Source organism: Vigna umbellata, chromosome 9, assembly GCF_029865625.1.
Source record: "Vigna umbellata cultivar VRB3 chromosome 9, Vumbellata_1.0, whole genome shotgun sequence".
In the NCBI taxonomy this organism is placed as follows: domain Eukaryota; kingdom Viridiplantae; phylum Streptophyta; class Magnoliopsida; order Fabales; family Fabaceae; genus Vigna; species Vigna umbellata.
Window position 1 is genome coordinate 16,532,673 of NC_142173.1, and position 17,525 is coordinate 16,550,197.

The window sequence follows — 17,525 nt, forward strand, 5'->3', positions numbered from 1 at the left end:
TCAGTAACTGATCAAGAAAAGTTAAGATCGTCAATGAATTTGGGATGTTGAGAATTCAAAGTGAGTTTAAGTCCAACATTAGATAGAGAAGAGAGAGCTAAACATCATATAAAAAGAAGACTTGTAAATTCATTGACTTAAGATTTTTGGTGAAAGTAGTGTCAATGCTTTATATGGATTGAGCTCATGTCATATTTACGTATCTCTCCTAGCAAATTCTTTCAAAAGATTCATCGATGATATTAGAGTTCTGGCGACACATGTCATCCATACTACACCTCTTTGGCAGAAACATTTAGTTGTTGGGATTGTATCCTCTGAAGAAATCTTAACAACTTTTCAACATATATGATTATGTGAAATTTATTATCCATTGCTTAACGACTAGATCAAAGAAAATAACTTATATCTGTGGAAGAAAGAATTATCTTTTGAATTTGATGGGCAATTTGTCATAGTTTATTCTACTCTTATTCACTATCAGCATAGAATGAGGATAAGTTTTTTATTGCTTAGCCATTGAAGTAGATATCATGTCAAGAAACAAATTCATCCCAAAGTTTAAGTGTAGACACTGGAATAGGTTTTATTTTATCTCTTAACATTTAATATGTGTATCTTCTCCATGTTATTTTAAAGAATAAATAAGAGTGAAAGGTAGAAAAACAGTAAAAGAAACACCAAACATGTCCGCAATAAGCAGTATGCAATACAATAGCCTATCTTGAATAATTAATAAACTGTATTAACATTTCCTTGGTAATATCGCCTGGATTGAACCCTTTCAAATAGAAAGAAATACAGTAAAGGCTTACTCAAAGATAATATTCACTCTTTTCACAAATTCTTTCTTCTAAATAGAAAGCTGATGTAATTTTCATTTGTTCAAGATGTTACTCAAACTTTATCTGTGTGCTCATGCTAAGTCAAAAGAATCAGAGCAGAGTTAGACTTAGTTCTACCATTGCATTATTACTTACCTTTACCAAAAGGGTGCTGGGAGCCAATATATAGTGAGCATCCACGCCATTGAGATATGCTTTTACCTCTGGAATTCCAGAGCCTGCCGCTGCTGGAGCAATGAAAGCACAAAGTGCAGCAGCTGCTGCTGCTAAACATACATTCACACCAGCATATGCTAAAAATGCCTCAAGATATCTGCACTGGAACTTCTAATCTGTGAGAATACATGAACAGTAATGCCCGCCAACCATAACCACTTAACAAGGATTGTGGAGTTTCCTGAGGAGAACATTGATAAAAGTCCTTGTACATATATATTATTCATCTATACATCTTATACATTTATTTAATGTAGAACTTTTAACTCACATTAATTCCTAATAGGATCTGTGATAACTGATAAGAAATGATTTGAATCAAGGCCCCAAAATAACTTCTTCAAGGGTTTGTTCATTAATTTGGTGAATTATGATGGAAAACTCAACAAGCATACAATATCGAGAAAGACTAAACAAAAGGGCAGTATAAGAGAAAAAGAGTACGTAGTTACAAATCGCAATACATTTATTACTTATTTTTAAAAGCATACTATACAATAGATCCATTTAAGTCGGTAAGCACATGGCACATGGCCTATAAACCAATAATTTTGATCAAAGACTTTTTCTGTACTTAGGAATAAAACATTTCCAATGCTTTACTGTCTGGAAAAATGGACAGAAGCACGAAAAGCATTAGAGAAATATTACAACTTATGTTTCATGAAAAAGCAACTTAGGAAAGACACAATTAGCATTCTCACAAAGAATCAATACGCAAGACATCCGGTTGGAGCAACAAGCTCACCTGTTTTTAGACATGAGAGTGGTGGTGAGAAGCAGCTTGAAACCGGCTATGTTCTCAACTGCAAAACTGTTAAAGAAGCCAACCAATCCAGTCCCTAATCCAATAAGAAGAGCAAATACCCACTTAAGCACCGTATATTGGATTTTCTCAAACTTCTCTCTGGACCTCCAGTCATGCTTCAATATCTCATTATAGAAAATCCTGAAATTGAAGAATAAGTATACTAGCATCTTTGCTAATTCCTTCAGCAGCTAATAAAAAAATCCTGAAATGTTCATAACAAAAAGAAACGCAGGCTGCTTACTCATAGTCAAGGCTTTCAATAGGGCTAAGGTTGGAACCAACTATAGCGATCTGTGAAGTGGTGTTGGTCCTCTTCACAAGAAGTGGCTTTGTATGAGACAAGCTTCTGTCAGATAACCCTGACCAGTACCTTCTGTTTTCCTCATTCCCATCCAACAGACCTTCAATTTCTATGTCATGCTCATAGTTACCATGGTTCACATCATCTTCTTTATTCATCTTCCCAGCTGTGTCATAAAAGGAGCTTAGTTTATGGCAGATGTATAATTATCAGTCAGAACCTGCAAATCATGTGCTGTGTGTGGTCAAAATCATGGCAAATCCAACCCCAGTTTCAACATTTTACAGCTGAAAGTACTATCCTTGAAAAACTGACTCTTTCAACAAAAGGGGTCATAGGAAAATTCTCCCACCACAAACTAATGGCTCCTCAACCCAGAAGAACCAAATCCTGGATATGCCCACCCCAAATGCAAACACATTGTGACAGTAAACAAAAAGAATAAAAGAAACAGCTTGAGCAGGATAGAGAAGCTCTCAAATGATAGAAGTAGCAGAGTTCATTGAATTGAGCACTGAAATGAAAGAAGTAACAGAGTTTACCTTCTTTCACAGCAATCAATGACCCTTCTAGTTCTTGGAAGTGTTCCAATTCTGGAGATCACCTCAAGAGAAAGTTCGTTATCAGAGCGTCCCTTTGAAAAGCCAAAATGATTGCATAAGATTAGTAATATGCATACAAGACACTCAATAATTCCTTACAACGAATTATAATTATGACAACAAAGACTTTTCTCCTTTTACTCTATTGATGCAGGAAAAAAAAACAACCACAAAAACAGCAAATTCAAAACACAGTATTATTCATCTGTGGGAAAATGTTAAAATTGTATTCTTACATATTATTCCTGTCTTTTCCTCACTTTAATTTATTATAATTTTTTACTAATGATTTTCTTAACTGACGTCTTAAAAAAGAAAAGAAGATATTTAAACTTGCTTACTTGGCAACATGAAATTATCTGCTGTAATATAGTTGAATTTTAAAGAAAAAGACTAATGATAGGAAGACACGTATTTTCTCATCTGTTTGGATGAACTAACATCTTCTTCATGCTTTTAGTAATTCCTTTGACCAAAAAAATATAACAGTTTGTCTATTTTTCTAATATATGATTTAAATGCACCAAAAGATATATTTGACTTTTCTGTCAGTTTTGTCAGCAATCATGAAGTAAGTACATTATTTTTTTTTTAAGAACGATAATGCTGGTGACGACATTAACATGTTCAGGTAAGACAACTTGGTTTGTAGTAGATTTTCAGGTTTCAATTTGCAGTTAACACAAAGTGCTGACATAGTGCTACCCCACTCTTACATTATCCATAGTCTTTTCTATATTATATTACTTCAGTTATTTTTAAATAAGAAGCTAATTCCAAACAAGATGCCAACTCATAATTTAATATGCAGATTAATGTTATTTATGTTATTTTATTCACTAACTTTTTTTTTAATTATTGATATTTATACATTGTTTCAATATCAAGTACGTGTTTCAATATCAAGTACGTTAATGATATTTTAAAATTAATTATAATATTATTCATTTTGAAATAATCATAGTTTTATCTTTAAAATATGTTTAAAAAAATAAAACAAAAATAAATATTTAAATTACGTTTGATTTTGACTTTTAAATAATATAAAATTATAAAATATGATAAAAACATATATTATAAAATATGATGTGACTAATCTAATAAATTTGGTTGAACAATTCTGAATCAAACCTGAGTTAAACTTTTATATTGGACAAAATACAAATTATAAATTAATTGGCTTGATATTTTAATATTTTACATTAAAAATAGTATTTTAATTTTCTATATGAATTAACTCACGTTTTTTATGTAGAATATCTCTTTTAAGTATTATAAAGAAGACGTAAATAAGATATATTAGCTTAAGTTTAGATTTCAACATATAATAATGTATACAGGAATTTAGTTTCACTGTTGCCACGTAATGCGGTGTAATTGGCAATTGCTTTTATCAAATTTTCCCACACAACAAGGACTCTTTTATTATAAAAAGAAATCTTGAATTTGTCGGGCATGAGGTTGGGAATGAGTGTTTGTCACGCAAGTCCAAAAGAAATAAATAAACAAAACAATAAATATTATAATAATGTAATGCAATTATAAAGAGTAAAAGATGGTGAATTCTTATTTTTTTCTTATCTTTTTCAAGTTTATACAAGAAAGAGTAAGAAAAGATAAATAACGAAGAATTATTTTCCATGCAAAATATTAAAACAGAAAATAAAATAAAATAAATTATCTTCTCAAGTCAAGTAAATTTTAAAGAGATAAAGCTAATTTTCAAAAATCACAAATAAATAAAATTAAGTAAAGTATGTGGTTTTAGCCTAATACTTCCAAATCGAATTTCTTAGATCAAGGTTTTTTTTTTGACTGAAGCTCTAAAATTGAATTTTTCCATATCGATAATTTCTGGACAAAGTTCATTTTATCAATTCTGGACAGTCTATTCTGGATCCATAGATAATAAAATAGTCATTAATAATTGTCAAAACTTGTGACTAATCATTCTAACAAATACTAAAAATATTTTGAATTATCAATGAATTATTGTCGATAAAAATAAATTTGTTAATAAATTTATATTATCCACATATTTTAAAATTTTAATTACTAATAAATTTTACTCATAAATTTATTATTGACAAAAAAACTGTGACATCCCAAAATATATAACAAAGTATATACGTAGAATGCATCGATTATAATAATAGAAAGCAGTTAAGAGTACACGATAGATAGAATTAAGGAGTACAGTTATCCAAGTCTGGCTGGAAAACTTGAAAACATAAGTACAAGTTCATAATTCTCCAAAATACAAATCATGCTAAAATGAAGGCTAGAAGTTTTTCAAAATAAAAAGCTATTGAACATCATAGCTAGAAGAAATCCTAAGCACTAGGAGCTGGGTCTCCCTCATTCGCCAACGCTTGCTCCAAGGGTACATCATCACCTACTGCTCACATCCAAAGGATTGGATGATCATCGCAAGAGGGAAATCAAACACATGCAACACACACAAATGCAAGGGTGAGCTAGATCTCAAACAATCATACAATTCATTTTCTACCAATCTAGCATTTACCAGAATATCCATACACATAAGTCATCATAAACGTAAGCATTTATTTAATAAAACTCATCAAGACAAGTATCCTATCATGTTAAGACTCTAGACACGTCCGGACATAGAATGTATGTAGAGCTGGGGCGGGTTGTGCACTTGTGATGGCCTCTACTGCTTTGCAAAGCCATTGCCGAGGGGTTCCACCCGACCATACACAAGGCTAATCCGTTACCGCGGAATAGACCTCCAGTGATAGCGTCTACCCTAGGACCTCCCACTACTCCCACCACACGCGTCGATCCTCTCTAAGTGAGAATGAAAGACCGTTGGAGTGTTAGGGATAACCCCCCGTATGGAAGCCTCTTACATTCATTCAATACACTAACTGATCTCACCGAGAGATCTAATTTCCGATTCAATCCGACCATTTTAAATCTCATAATATTCCTTTTGGATCAACAATGTACATCATAAACCACTTATAATCATACACTTTCAACCAATCTGGATCACATGAAGATGCATTCATAAATTGTAACCGAAATATTTAATTAACAAAGCTTACTGGAATGAGAGAAAGCATAAAAGAAAATATCACTAGACGAACACTGTTTGGACGAGCGTCCAAAAGTCCTTGGGCGGACACTGTTTGGACGAACGTCCTAACACCATTGGACGACCCCTATGTGGACGAACGTCAAAAGCACTTGGACGACCCCTATATGGACGAACGTCAAAAGCACATGGACGACCCCTATATGGACGAACGTCAAAAGCACATGGACGACCCCTATATGGACGAACGTCAAAAGCACATGGACGACCCCTATATGGACGAACGCTGTTACTATCATCTCCTAAGACCGAACGCTCCCCAGATAAGGACGAACACTAATCACTAACACATTCTCATGGACGAACGCTGTTACTATCATCTCCTAAGACCGAACGCTCCCCAGATGAGGACGAACACTAATCACCCCAACATTTGACCGAACGTCCCCCAGCACATGCATGGCCGAGCGTTCAGCTCCGGCATGGACGAACGCTCAGTTTGCGCGTTCTGCAGAATTTAATTCTGCAGAATTCTCAGAATTCTGCAGACTGGTATCAGCACCTCCCTTGGCCATTTCTAACCACTTTTCTCAACTTCTTAGACTCTTAATTCTCGTTTTAGACTTAATTAAACTTATCCAAATGATTCTAAACATTTCTACTACCATTTTTAAGTGATTAAAGTTCACTTTCAGCTCCAAAACACTAATTTCAACAACTTAGAGACCCAAATTCGATTCCACTACTTGGAACCTGTTTTCAACTACTGTTATGCTTCTAACAAGTCACAATGGACTTGTCTAGGCTGCCCAAACAGTCCAGGAACACTGCAGCCTTCATTTACTCAAAATCCCTACCTCACTTCCTCTAAAATGACCAAAAAGTGACCCTAAGACACTTGATTTTCCTTCCTATCAACACCACAACAGATTTTACACACCAAAACAGTTCCAACATACATAATTCATCACTCAAAATCATCCCAAACAGTTCACATCTATCAATCACCACATTCACGTAGCACTCACATTTTCATACATACATTTCAAGTTAGCAAAATTCAAAATTATGCTTCCAACAATATACCAATTTGAAAATCATTAAGTAATCACGTCATACAGTAAAATCAAAAAGAGAACTAGCTCCCCTTACCTCTAGTGTAGACAACCAAGCTCAAGTAGAAACCCTAGACCACTTGCTTGCACTTTCAAAAGGTTAGAATCACCTATAAATCATCAATTGATGATAGAAAACGAATCTTAGCACCAAATAGAAGCTAGATTATGGAAGAAAACGAAATGGGTTGCATGCACCAAGTTCAATCACATGCTTACAACCCTAGGGCACATGAGAAAGGGGGTTTTCTTACCGGTTCAGATTTGGGAAAATTGACCGACTAAGAGCAACACCCGCTACTTTGTGATCGTTGGGGCAGCACCTAATCAAGATTTTAATGGTTCAGTGTGAAGGATGGAAAGGGAGAAGATGTAGGAGGAGGAGAGAGCTTGCTGGAAGGGGAATGGTTTCTCAGACAAGAGGAATGAGTTAAAACCCACTGTTTCCAAACTAATGTAATAAAGTACTCAACCTCTCATCCTTTGCCACTTGTCATCCCCTTTTTGCTGACTCAAATCCAAGTCCTTACAAAAACTCCATCAACAAATTTATTAATAATATGTGTTCCATCTATAAGGAATTTTTACGTTGGTAATTTAAAATATTTATTACCAAATAACGTTAGTATTTTCAATTATGCATTTTTAATTATTAATTTTTTATAATCAATTAATTCATTCCTTTAAATTTTAATTGTAAAAAAATTATTTATAGGAAAATATTTATCTATCATTTTCTTTTCTTTTATATTATATTATTTTGTTCACCATTAGTTATTAATATTTTATTATTTTTAAAATTTTGTGTGAATTAATTAATTAATTCATTTAAATCTTATTGATAAAAATTTTTAATTAAAGAAAAACATTTATCTCAATTTTTTTAATAGTGTAATATTTTTTCACCATTAATTATTGATATTTTATTAATTTTTAATTTCTGTACTAATTAATTAATTCATTTAAATTTTATTAAAAATTAATTTTAATTATAGGAAAACGTTTATCTGACGCTTTTTTTCTATTATAGTATTATTATAGTATAAGATTTTTTTTCACCGTTAATTATTGATATATTATTACTTTTTTTAATTTTTATATTAATTGATTAATTAATTAATTTAACTTTTATTGATAAAAATAATTTCAATTGTAGAAAAACAGTTATTCCAACAAATGTTTTATAGTATAGTATTTTCTCAACATTAATTATTTATTGATATTTTGTTATAATAATTTTTGTGTTGATTAATTAATTAACATTTAAAATTTTATTGACAAAATTAATTTTAATTATAGGAAAACATTTATTTCATATTAGTTTTTTATTATAGTATTTACCATTAATTATTAATATTTTATTAATTTTTTAATTTTTATGTTAATTAATTCATTCATTCATTTAACTTTTAATGGTAAAATAATTTTAATTATAGAAAAAAATTTATCTCAAATTTTCTTTCTTCAATAATATAAGATTTTTATAATCAATAAATAACTTATTATTTAATTATTTAAGATTATTAATAAGTTTCATAATATTTAATGAAAGACTCGACGTAAATGATCGCCAATATAAAAGTTTATCAAAACTCTTATGGCCTCATCATGTAAAAAACTTAATTTAGATTGTCTTTACTTCACTTGTGAGACATTGTCACCTTCATGTAAGGGCTTCTCCTTCTTCATGTACTTTGTCTCTTCCAACGCAACATCTCACCTATGCCATTAGCACCCTCGTTATGCAATCTCCTGAATCGACGAGTTTCTCATGATCTTCCTCTCGTATCGTTTTTCTCATGCCCTAATTGATTATCTTGTCGTAGGTGCTAATCATATTGAGCTATAAAATATTGTTATTGATTGTGATCGTTTTCCTCAGTCCTGAAGACGTTCCAAATATCTTGTACAAATAATTATTACAAAAACAAATAGATAATTATTAACTAATTCATCTCTTGATAATCATGGATGGATGATAATTATCGGTAAAGGAATAAAATTCATCAGTAAATCTTACCAACATGACTTTTATCAATAGATTTATTCGTCAAAAATAACAATTATGGATGAATTTTTTCAATTTCCAACGGGTATCGACGGTCGATAAATTCAATATGGTATGTCCGATCATTCACAGCATGGTCAAATTATAATGATAACGACGAGTCAATCTCTTAATTCAAATTAAGATAACATGCACATAATATGTATCACAACATTAATTGATATCAGAATATATTTTGTAAGTATTATCTGAAAAAACTTTAAACAACATGAAAACTGAACTGCATAACAAAACAATACGAAAAGTAACTCAACTCATCTAATCTACAATAACTACAAATTATTATTGAATATAAATTATTTATGAGACAATTATTATATATTTTTATAATAAAAAAGCTTACACTTTCTTTCCTATTTAAAAAATTAAGTAAATTAAGGGTCTAATATTTTAGCTAGAAAATTCAAGTAAGTTATTAAGCGTGTTTTTTGAAAAGTTTTGTTTAGAGTTTAAAGACACAGATATTTTCACCTATAAAAAGATATTGAAATGTAATAAAATGCATAATTTGTTATCTTGATGGTATTCTATGAACAAAAGTTTATTTTATTTGAAATTTTCAAAGTCAAATTCAATTAGTTATGTACACGCATATTACATGTCAGATCCCATAACCATCCATAAATCACAGACATAATGTTTGTTAACTTCTCATGGCACAACAGTTAAATTCTGACTAATAAGGATAAAATAATGATATTGGTTAATGATTTATCTCATGTTTAATTTAAGTTTTTTCCTTTGTTTATGTTTCCTTTATTTGTTTTTTTCCTGTTTTCTCATGTTTGTGTTTGAATTTTGAAAAGTTTGTCTGATTTCATTTTTGAATAAAATAACAGGTCAACTTAGGATCTTCACTTGTTATATCTCTTAATAATAACAAGTATTTTAAACTACTCGAAATAGAACGTTTTTCTTACATTAGGATTTGATCAAATATCATCACGTGATTAACTTTGATCGTGATATAGTCAATGTTTTCTAATTAATGGATAATGTAACTTTACATTCCTAAATATGTAATTAATTGAATTAGAAGCGAAGCTAAAATTCGATTGTAAAAAAGAAGGTAAAATTGAAGATTAATAGTGACAATATGAATAAATTTATAAAAATACATGAATTAATTTTAATATATTAAAAAGTTAATTTCAATTTTATTAATGTACTTGAAGTTCTTACAAAAAATCTATTTCACTCTACATCTTTTTGGGACCATCTTTTATAATTTAAATTTTGTTTTTTTCAAGAATATTTGGTGGGCTATTTACTTCTTAAAATACTCATTTATTTGTTAACTTGAATACTAAATTAATGTTGACTATTCAGTTTCAAGTTTTAGTTGTCATTCAAGAAAAGAAAAAAAACTTTGGTTAAAGAGAATGCTTTGTTGATAAAATAAAGAGACATTATTACTAAAAGTTATGTGTAATATCTGTGGTTATTGTTATTACTATTCTGGTTTATTTGCAAACTGTTATATTATTATATAGAATTATCTCTGGATTTCATTGTAGCCCATATTAAATGATCATTATATTACATTATATCTGAAAGTCTATGTCCAATAATTATTATATAAGTTTTGTTATGGGAATAGAAAAACATAAAAATCATAAAAACTAAAAAAAAACATATTTTTTATGATGCTTGTATTCATAATCGTCATATAAATTAATATTTTTTACGACGAATATAGTTTTAACCATCACAAAAAGGGACATTTTTATAACGAGTATAGTTTCAATCATCCTGTGTCATTTTCTAACCAGTGTGATATAATATGCACTTAAAACATTAATTATACTTTTAAATAATGCATTATAGGAGTCCATTAATTATAAAAATATTTTCACTCACATTTTTCGACTAATAAATATACAGAAATAAAAAGAAATGTCTTTATCGAATTTTTAACAAACACAAAAGATACACTTACAAATAAAAACGTACACATACTTCATATATTTTAGGTTTAATAGGTTCGGAGGTTCTTATATTTGTGGGTTCGTTTCAATTGGGTCCTCCAATTTTGAAAGTGGTTAAATATAATGGACGACGTTAACTTTTTAAACATGTGGCATGTTGAGGCATCCTTTTATTTGCAGGTGGCACAGTTTTATTTGAAGGATGCTTCAACATACCACATGTTTAAAAAGTTAATGACGTCCATTACATTTAACGGAAAGGGTATTATTGACTCAATTTTGTTAAATTAGGGACCAAATTGATCACTTTCAAAATTGAAGGACCCAATTGAAACGAACCCACAAATATAGGGACTTTCGAACCTATTAAACCTATATTTTAATAGTGAATATCTTTATTTATTATATGTAAAATTAATTTAGTAATAGAAAGTTTTAAAATATATGTGTCCTCATATAATTGTTTCTTAAAGTAGTTGGCGATGTCTTCTTATCATTTATGTCATCTTTCTATGATTTCAGAAAAAAAATATAAATGTAAGGAAACATGGTCCATGTTTTTTATATGTGGCCATTGAATAAATGGGGCCAACTATTCTATCGTTTGATGATATTTGTCCGATATTCACCAAGTTGAAAAATATGCTATATTATTTTATGTATCCAAAATCATAAATATTTGTTATATTTTTCTAATTTAAATTTAAATTTATCTTTAAAATATATATAAAATAAAATTGTATTATAATATGAAAATACCTTCCGAAATCATCTATCAGAAATTAAAAAAGATATTTTCAGATTATAAATGTTTTGAAAAATAATTTTAGGTTCGAAAATGTTTTCCAGAACACTTGTTTTCTTAATTTTTTATATATTTCAGATTAAATGTTTTGAAACATAAAATTTTTCCAAAATGTAAGTACTTTGGGAAGTCGTTTTTTCAAATATGAAAATATCCTTCAAAACACTTATTTTTGGAATTTTTTTATTCTAAAATGACTATTCCAGAAAATATTTTCTAGATCTAAAAATATCTTCCACAACATTCAATTCAAAAAATATTAAAAAAACTTAATTTTTTTTATTGTACATTTAATAAGAGATAATTTGGAGAATACAAGTTTTACTAAATTGCATGAAATGAAAACAAAGCATGAAAAAGAAAACAGGAAGGTGCAGGAAGAAGCATCAGCAGAACCAACCAAAACAAACCTACACCTCAAATTTTTAGCAAGCCCACAACCACTTTGCCACCCTTATTAATAACCAATAACACTAATCCCTTTATCTTTTTAACTTGTGTAGAAAATGTTTTTTTATTCTTTATTTCAGAAGTCTTTGGAAAGATTTGTTTCAACATATGAATTTTTCATCGTTAATAATTTTTGGTTTATAATTTTTTTATTTATACAAAAGTAAAAAATTATGGTTTTATTTGAGACATTTTTTACTCAAGTGAAACTAAATTTGGTTTTCTTATAATATTTTAGTCTCCAGCTTTCGAAAAAAAAGTCATTTAAGAAAAAAAAGTCATTAAACAACTATTGATCTGATTTCGTAACACTTTCTTTTTCATAGTAATTTCTAGCCATTAAAAAAATAAAACTATGTTTTGGACGTAGGGTTAAGAATTTTCACATAATACATCTTCACACTTTACTTCGTTCGTTTAGGTAATCCTATGTGTCTTACTTCAAATCTTTCTTTGTTCGGACTCTTGACCGTCCGACACTTTGACGCTTAAGTTAATGATTGATTTGATCAGAGTCAGAGCAAACTCTTAAATTTGCAATAAATGAATCCACATACCTTCTTACACTTCTATTTATAGGTTTCAATATGAGTCTCAGATTAATGAAACTTTAATCATGATCCAATCCTTCCTAAGTAATGGTTATGTATAATATCGACTTAACAAGGTATTTGAAGATGATTAGTTGTCAGGGTATGTCTGCTCGACCTCCTCTCCTTTTGAGCTATTCAGTTGATAGGTCACTCATCTGACTTGCCGTTTGTTGTCTTCTTGACCGGTCGAATCTTCCAAGTAGTTTCACCCGGTCGATTGTCAGATGATTGTCTAGTTATATGATATAAATCATAAATTTAAAATTTGTGATAGTGCTTGCTAAAAAAATCACGTTGATAATATTAACTTTTGTAAATAATTTAGAGATTTACTAATTAATTCAAATTAATTCAATTTTTTAAATTATATTACTGTGTAGTGTTTTGAAAGTTTAAGAAATCAGGCCAAAGACAGGTATTGTCAATATAGGTATTTGATAACAGTAGAAAAAAAATGGACATTATTAAAAACTATTTTTTAATATTTTATTTAATTTTTCCTAAACCATTTTAAATTTCAAAATATAAATATAGTTTTAGTAGTGTTAAATAGACATAAGATAAAAAATTGAGCGTACACATATCATCACTGCAGTCAAAATGTGGTTGTCTTATATATTTATCAATTGTTTTATAAAATTAATTTATCTTTTATCCATTTTTTTTTCAAATTATCCGCTCTGATTAATTTCTTAATTTTTTAAAAGAGCTTTTGGCTATCAGTTTGGTTAAGGCGAAAAATGATAACATTGAATTGATTTAAAATTAAGAAATCAACTTGAGCTCTTTAAAATTGAAGATAAATGAAAAATTTAAATAAATAAAAATCATTTAAAAAAAAAAACTTTTACCCTTTGGAGGGTGGTTGATAGAATGACAGTTGAAAAATTCAGTTACGCCCAAACCATGATTCACAATTTGGTCACGTGTTTTTCTGTGAGTAGTTGAAACCCATGGTTTCAAATTGTGGTAGTGATCCTTCTAGAGGAAAGTGAAATACAAACACAAAATAAGAATATATGAAAAATATAATAAATATAATCACATGGATATAAGAAGTGAAAAATATAATAAATATAATAAACATAGTAATATGTAAACATAATATATTACTCAAAATACGTAAGAAATAATCTCGAAATGTTTGGATTAGAAATATGGAAATATTTGAAGTAATAGTTATCAATAAAAGGTGAATTTCATTAAAAAGGATTGGAGCTAGCAGAATTTACTTTGAGGGTAGAAGAGTGGGAATGGAGGTATGAAGATGAACACGAAAGGGGAGTGCAGGAAGAAAAAATTGGAACTGCAGGAAGATGCTTGCAGCCATGAAGGGGTGAGAAGAATGAAAAAAGGTGCAGATTCTTTTAACACTTTTCTCTTTCTTCAATCAAAATTTATTTGTGTTGTTTCTCTTTCAGATTTTATTTTCTCCTCTCTTCATTTGCTATTTTTTTATGATGTAAAAAACTAAAACTTAATAAATCATTTAAAAAATAAATTAAAAAAATATATAATTTGAAAGACTTAATAAATCATTAAATTTTCATAAATATTAAATTAAAAATTTTAAAAAGTCATCTTTAAGCCTTTATAATTGATTCAAAAGCCTTTAAAATTTAATAAATATTGAATTAAAAATTTGGAAAGCCAAGTCAATAATTTTTGTATAAAAGATTCAAAAACGAATACTATCAAATCAATTAAAAAAATTATAACTTCAAAAACTTAATAAATCATTAAAATTTAATAAATATTGAAATAAAATTTTTGAAAGTCATGAATAATTTTAAAAAGATTCACTCATCCATTATTATTATAAATATTTCACAATGTATATAAAACTACAATTCAGAATCCACTCATGATTTCATTATTATTATCATACAATATATATATAAAACTACATTTGTTATAAGAATTGTATAAAAAAAATGCTTAAGAAAACTGTCGGATGTTGAGATCCGAATTTAACAAAACCATACATCGGATATTGACATCCGAGATTGAGTTTTTCAGAGTACAAAATGTCAAAATCCAATTTTATTTTCATTGGATATTATCGAAATTTGATTATAGAATTATATTTGATAAAATTTCCACTCTATTTTATTTAATCATTTATACTTTTATCAAATGCAATGTAAAAAAGCAGGTAAAAAAAATGCAAACATTAATAAAGCCCATAATATAAAAACTAGCGCAAACATATACATACATATCGGATTTTCATATCCGATTCTTCATTAATGGGATATTGACATCCGCTTCTTCGTTAATTGGATATTGACATTCGATCTTTCATTAATCGGATATTGATATTCGATCACTTCATTCTCGAATTTTCATATTCGAGTATATATTTTTATAGTTTTATTTTTCTTAAAATATTTATATTAAATCTAAAAAATTTATAAAAGTTATTTTTTAATAATTAAAATTTATCTCATTAAATTATAAATTCATAAAAATTAATACATAAATTTAAATATAATTATAAACTAATAAAATAATTAAATAAGTAATATAATTGATATGGAGTAAATAGGAAATGGGGGGTTGGGGAAATGAGGTGTAGGGTTTCTTAGCAAATGAGAAATGAAAGTGCATGTTTGGGTGAAATGGGGGTGTTTCTGAATAAACAAAAAGTCAACAAATAATCATCTCATTAATCAAAAATATTTTAAGAAATTGGAGAAATATTTTAAGAAATTGGAGGTGTAGGATAAAAAGCTTGGATGTGCAGGATGAAATACCCATAAAAAAATGATTTGGTTGGCCCATTGGGCCTTACAAATCCAACTAATTGGCATGATATATTAAAGAGCGTTAGCTCCCTCCACCACCACGCTCCTTGCACTTTCTGAAATTCTTTTATTTCGAAAACTATACTTAGGTTAAAGGTTAAAACTTTTTTACTTTTACCATGAATTTTTAATTTAATTTTCAAACCGTAATTTTATCTCATTCATATTCCCTGAACGCAGCAGTTGCACCCCACCTCCATGTCAACTCAATCTTCTTCTACCTACTTGTATCCACGTCAGATATAGATTTTCATCATATTCAAATTTAAAAGATTAATTAACTAAAATTCAATAATAATTATTAGGTATAATCAAATACATGATAATTTTATGTACTTTATCAACAAAAGATAATTAAAAATTCATATTTAACGTGGATACAAGTAGGTAGAAGAAGATTAAGTTGATATGGGATGTAGGTGCAGCTGCTGCATTAAGAGAATATGAATAAGGTAAAATTAGGATTTGAAAAATAAATTAAAAATTTATGGTAAAAGTAAAAAAAATTTAACATTTTAACTAATGATAGTTTTGAGAATTTGAAGAGGTGAAGCATGGTGTGGTGGTAGATAGAGCAACACTTGTATTAAATTTCACAATATATATTTATATATCATAAACGAATATTATGACCTTTTAATTCTTACATCAAAGATATCCTTAACTGAAGCTAATTGCATGAGCTTCTTATCATTATGAAACTTATTTTAATATGGGTATTACAAACACGAGTTCTTTAAAATTGAAAAAAAGTTATTTATATAAGAAATTATTTTCCATATTTGAGACTTACGTTAAAATATTGATTATCGATAACAACTTATACAAAATCTTTTCATCAGGTATGTTCTAACTAAAAAAGTATATCTCAAAATAAAAACTTATAGAAAATATTTTCATTTTTGTTTAAATTTAAAATAATTATGATAAAATGTAACGAAATCACTATTCAATGAAGATAATACAGGATAAAATCTTGTCAGTCTATGTTTAATTACTCGAGTATCTATCTCTTCTAATTTTGGTTACTTTTTACTGAACAAGTCGTGTTTTTTCATCAATAAATAACATCTTTTCATATCTTACTTACATTTTAATTTATATTAACTTTAAATAACCACTTCCCAATTTAAAATGATTTCACCAATTCAAATTATTATTTAATTCATTTAAAAGAGTCACCAACATTTTATTTCAACCTAATTTATATAAAACTCACTAGTTTCATATAATTTTATCAATTCTAATTTTCTCATTTTAAATAATAATTTACATTTCATAATAATGACAATACCAACAACAATAACTCACGTTTCATTTTAACACAATTTACACTTATTATATTTTATTTTAAATTATTTTTATAATCAAAAGTAAAATGATAATTGTAACATTATATTTTAGTAGAATAAAACTATCAAAATAAAACATTATATAGACCTTAACTTATCATAAACTACCAATGAAGATCTTACTCTTTGAGAAATAAACTTTATCTATGTTGTTGCTTCATTCTTAACCTCATACTGAACGATTGGAAAGACGTCCTCCCTAAGCTCACACCATTCAAGGTGATCATCGCAAAAGAGAAAACACAAACAAATAAACAAAGACAAAAGTAAAGGTAAGTTAGTGATACAAAACATTTTCATAATACATCGAAAACATATTAAACATTCTACTTAATGATACATATCTCACACCAAATCAACCAAATACTTTATGCATAACAACCCTTTGACTTGACTATCCAGAATAGTGTGAATATCGAGCTATGACAGTTCGTGCACTTGTTGTGGTGAAACAGTTGACCCACCCCAAGCTACCACACAAGGTTAGTTCGTTATCACTCGCCTTAAGCTAAGGTAAAGCCCCTAGACTAGGATCTCATGTTATTCTCACGACATGCATCATCCTTCT

The 17,525-nt window shown here is 28.6% G+C and overlaps 1 protein-coding gene across 2 annotated transcripts; it reads right to left on the bottom strand.

Annotated features, from left to right (window-relative positions):
* Positions 1–880: 880 nt before the first annotated feature.
* Positions 881–2,876, bottom strand: LOC148192718 (chloride channel protein CLC-c-like). 2 transcript variants are annotated; one of them, XM_088097950.1, is made up of 4 exons: positions 2,716–2,876; positions 2,114–2,339; positions 1,810–2,010; positions 881–1,158 (listed from the first exon to the last, which is right to left on the bottom strand). In XM_088097950.1, exons 2-4 carry the CDS (start codon positions 2,329–2,331, stop codon positions 936–938), a joined length of 642 nt encoding a protein of 213 aa, XP_087954076.1. In that variant the 5' UTR covers positions 2,332–2,339; positions 2,716–2,876; the 3' UTR covers positions 881–935. The 2 variants fall into 2 exon arrangements, with proteins under 2 accessions (XP_087954076.1, XP_087954077.1); XM_088097951.1 differs by having other exon boundaries at positions 2,114–2,393; positions 2,716–2,836.
* Between the last annotated feature and the right edge of the window lie 14,649 nt (positions 2,877–17,525).

Coding starts and splice junctions, on each gene's coding strand:
- LOC148192718 (XM_088097950.1), bottom strand. CDS start 2,331: ATGAATAAAGAAGATGATGTGAACCATGGTAACTATGAGCATGACATA. Junction 2,011..2,113: donor ATTGAAAGCCTTGACTATGA/GTAAGCAGCCTG, acceptor CTTCAATTTCAG/GATTTTCTATAATGAGATAT. Junction 1,159..1,809: donor ACTCTCATGTCTAAAAACAG/GTGAGCTTGTTG, acceptor GTTCCAGTGCAG/ATATCTTGAGGCATTTTTAG.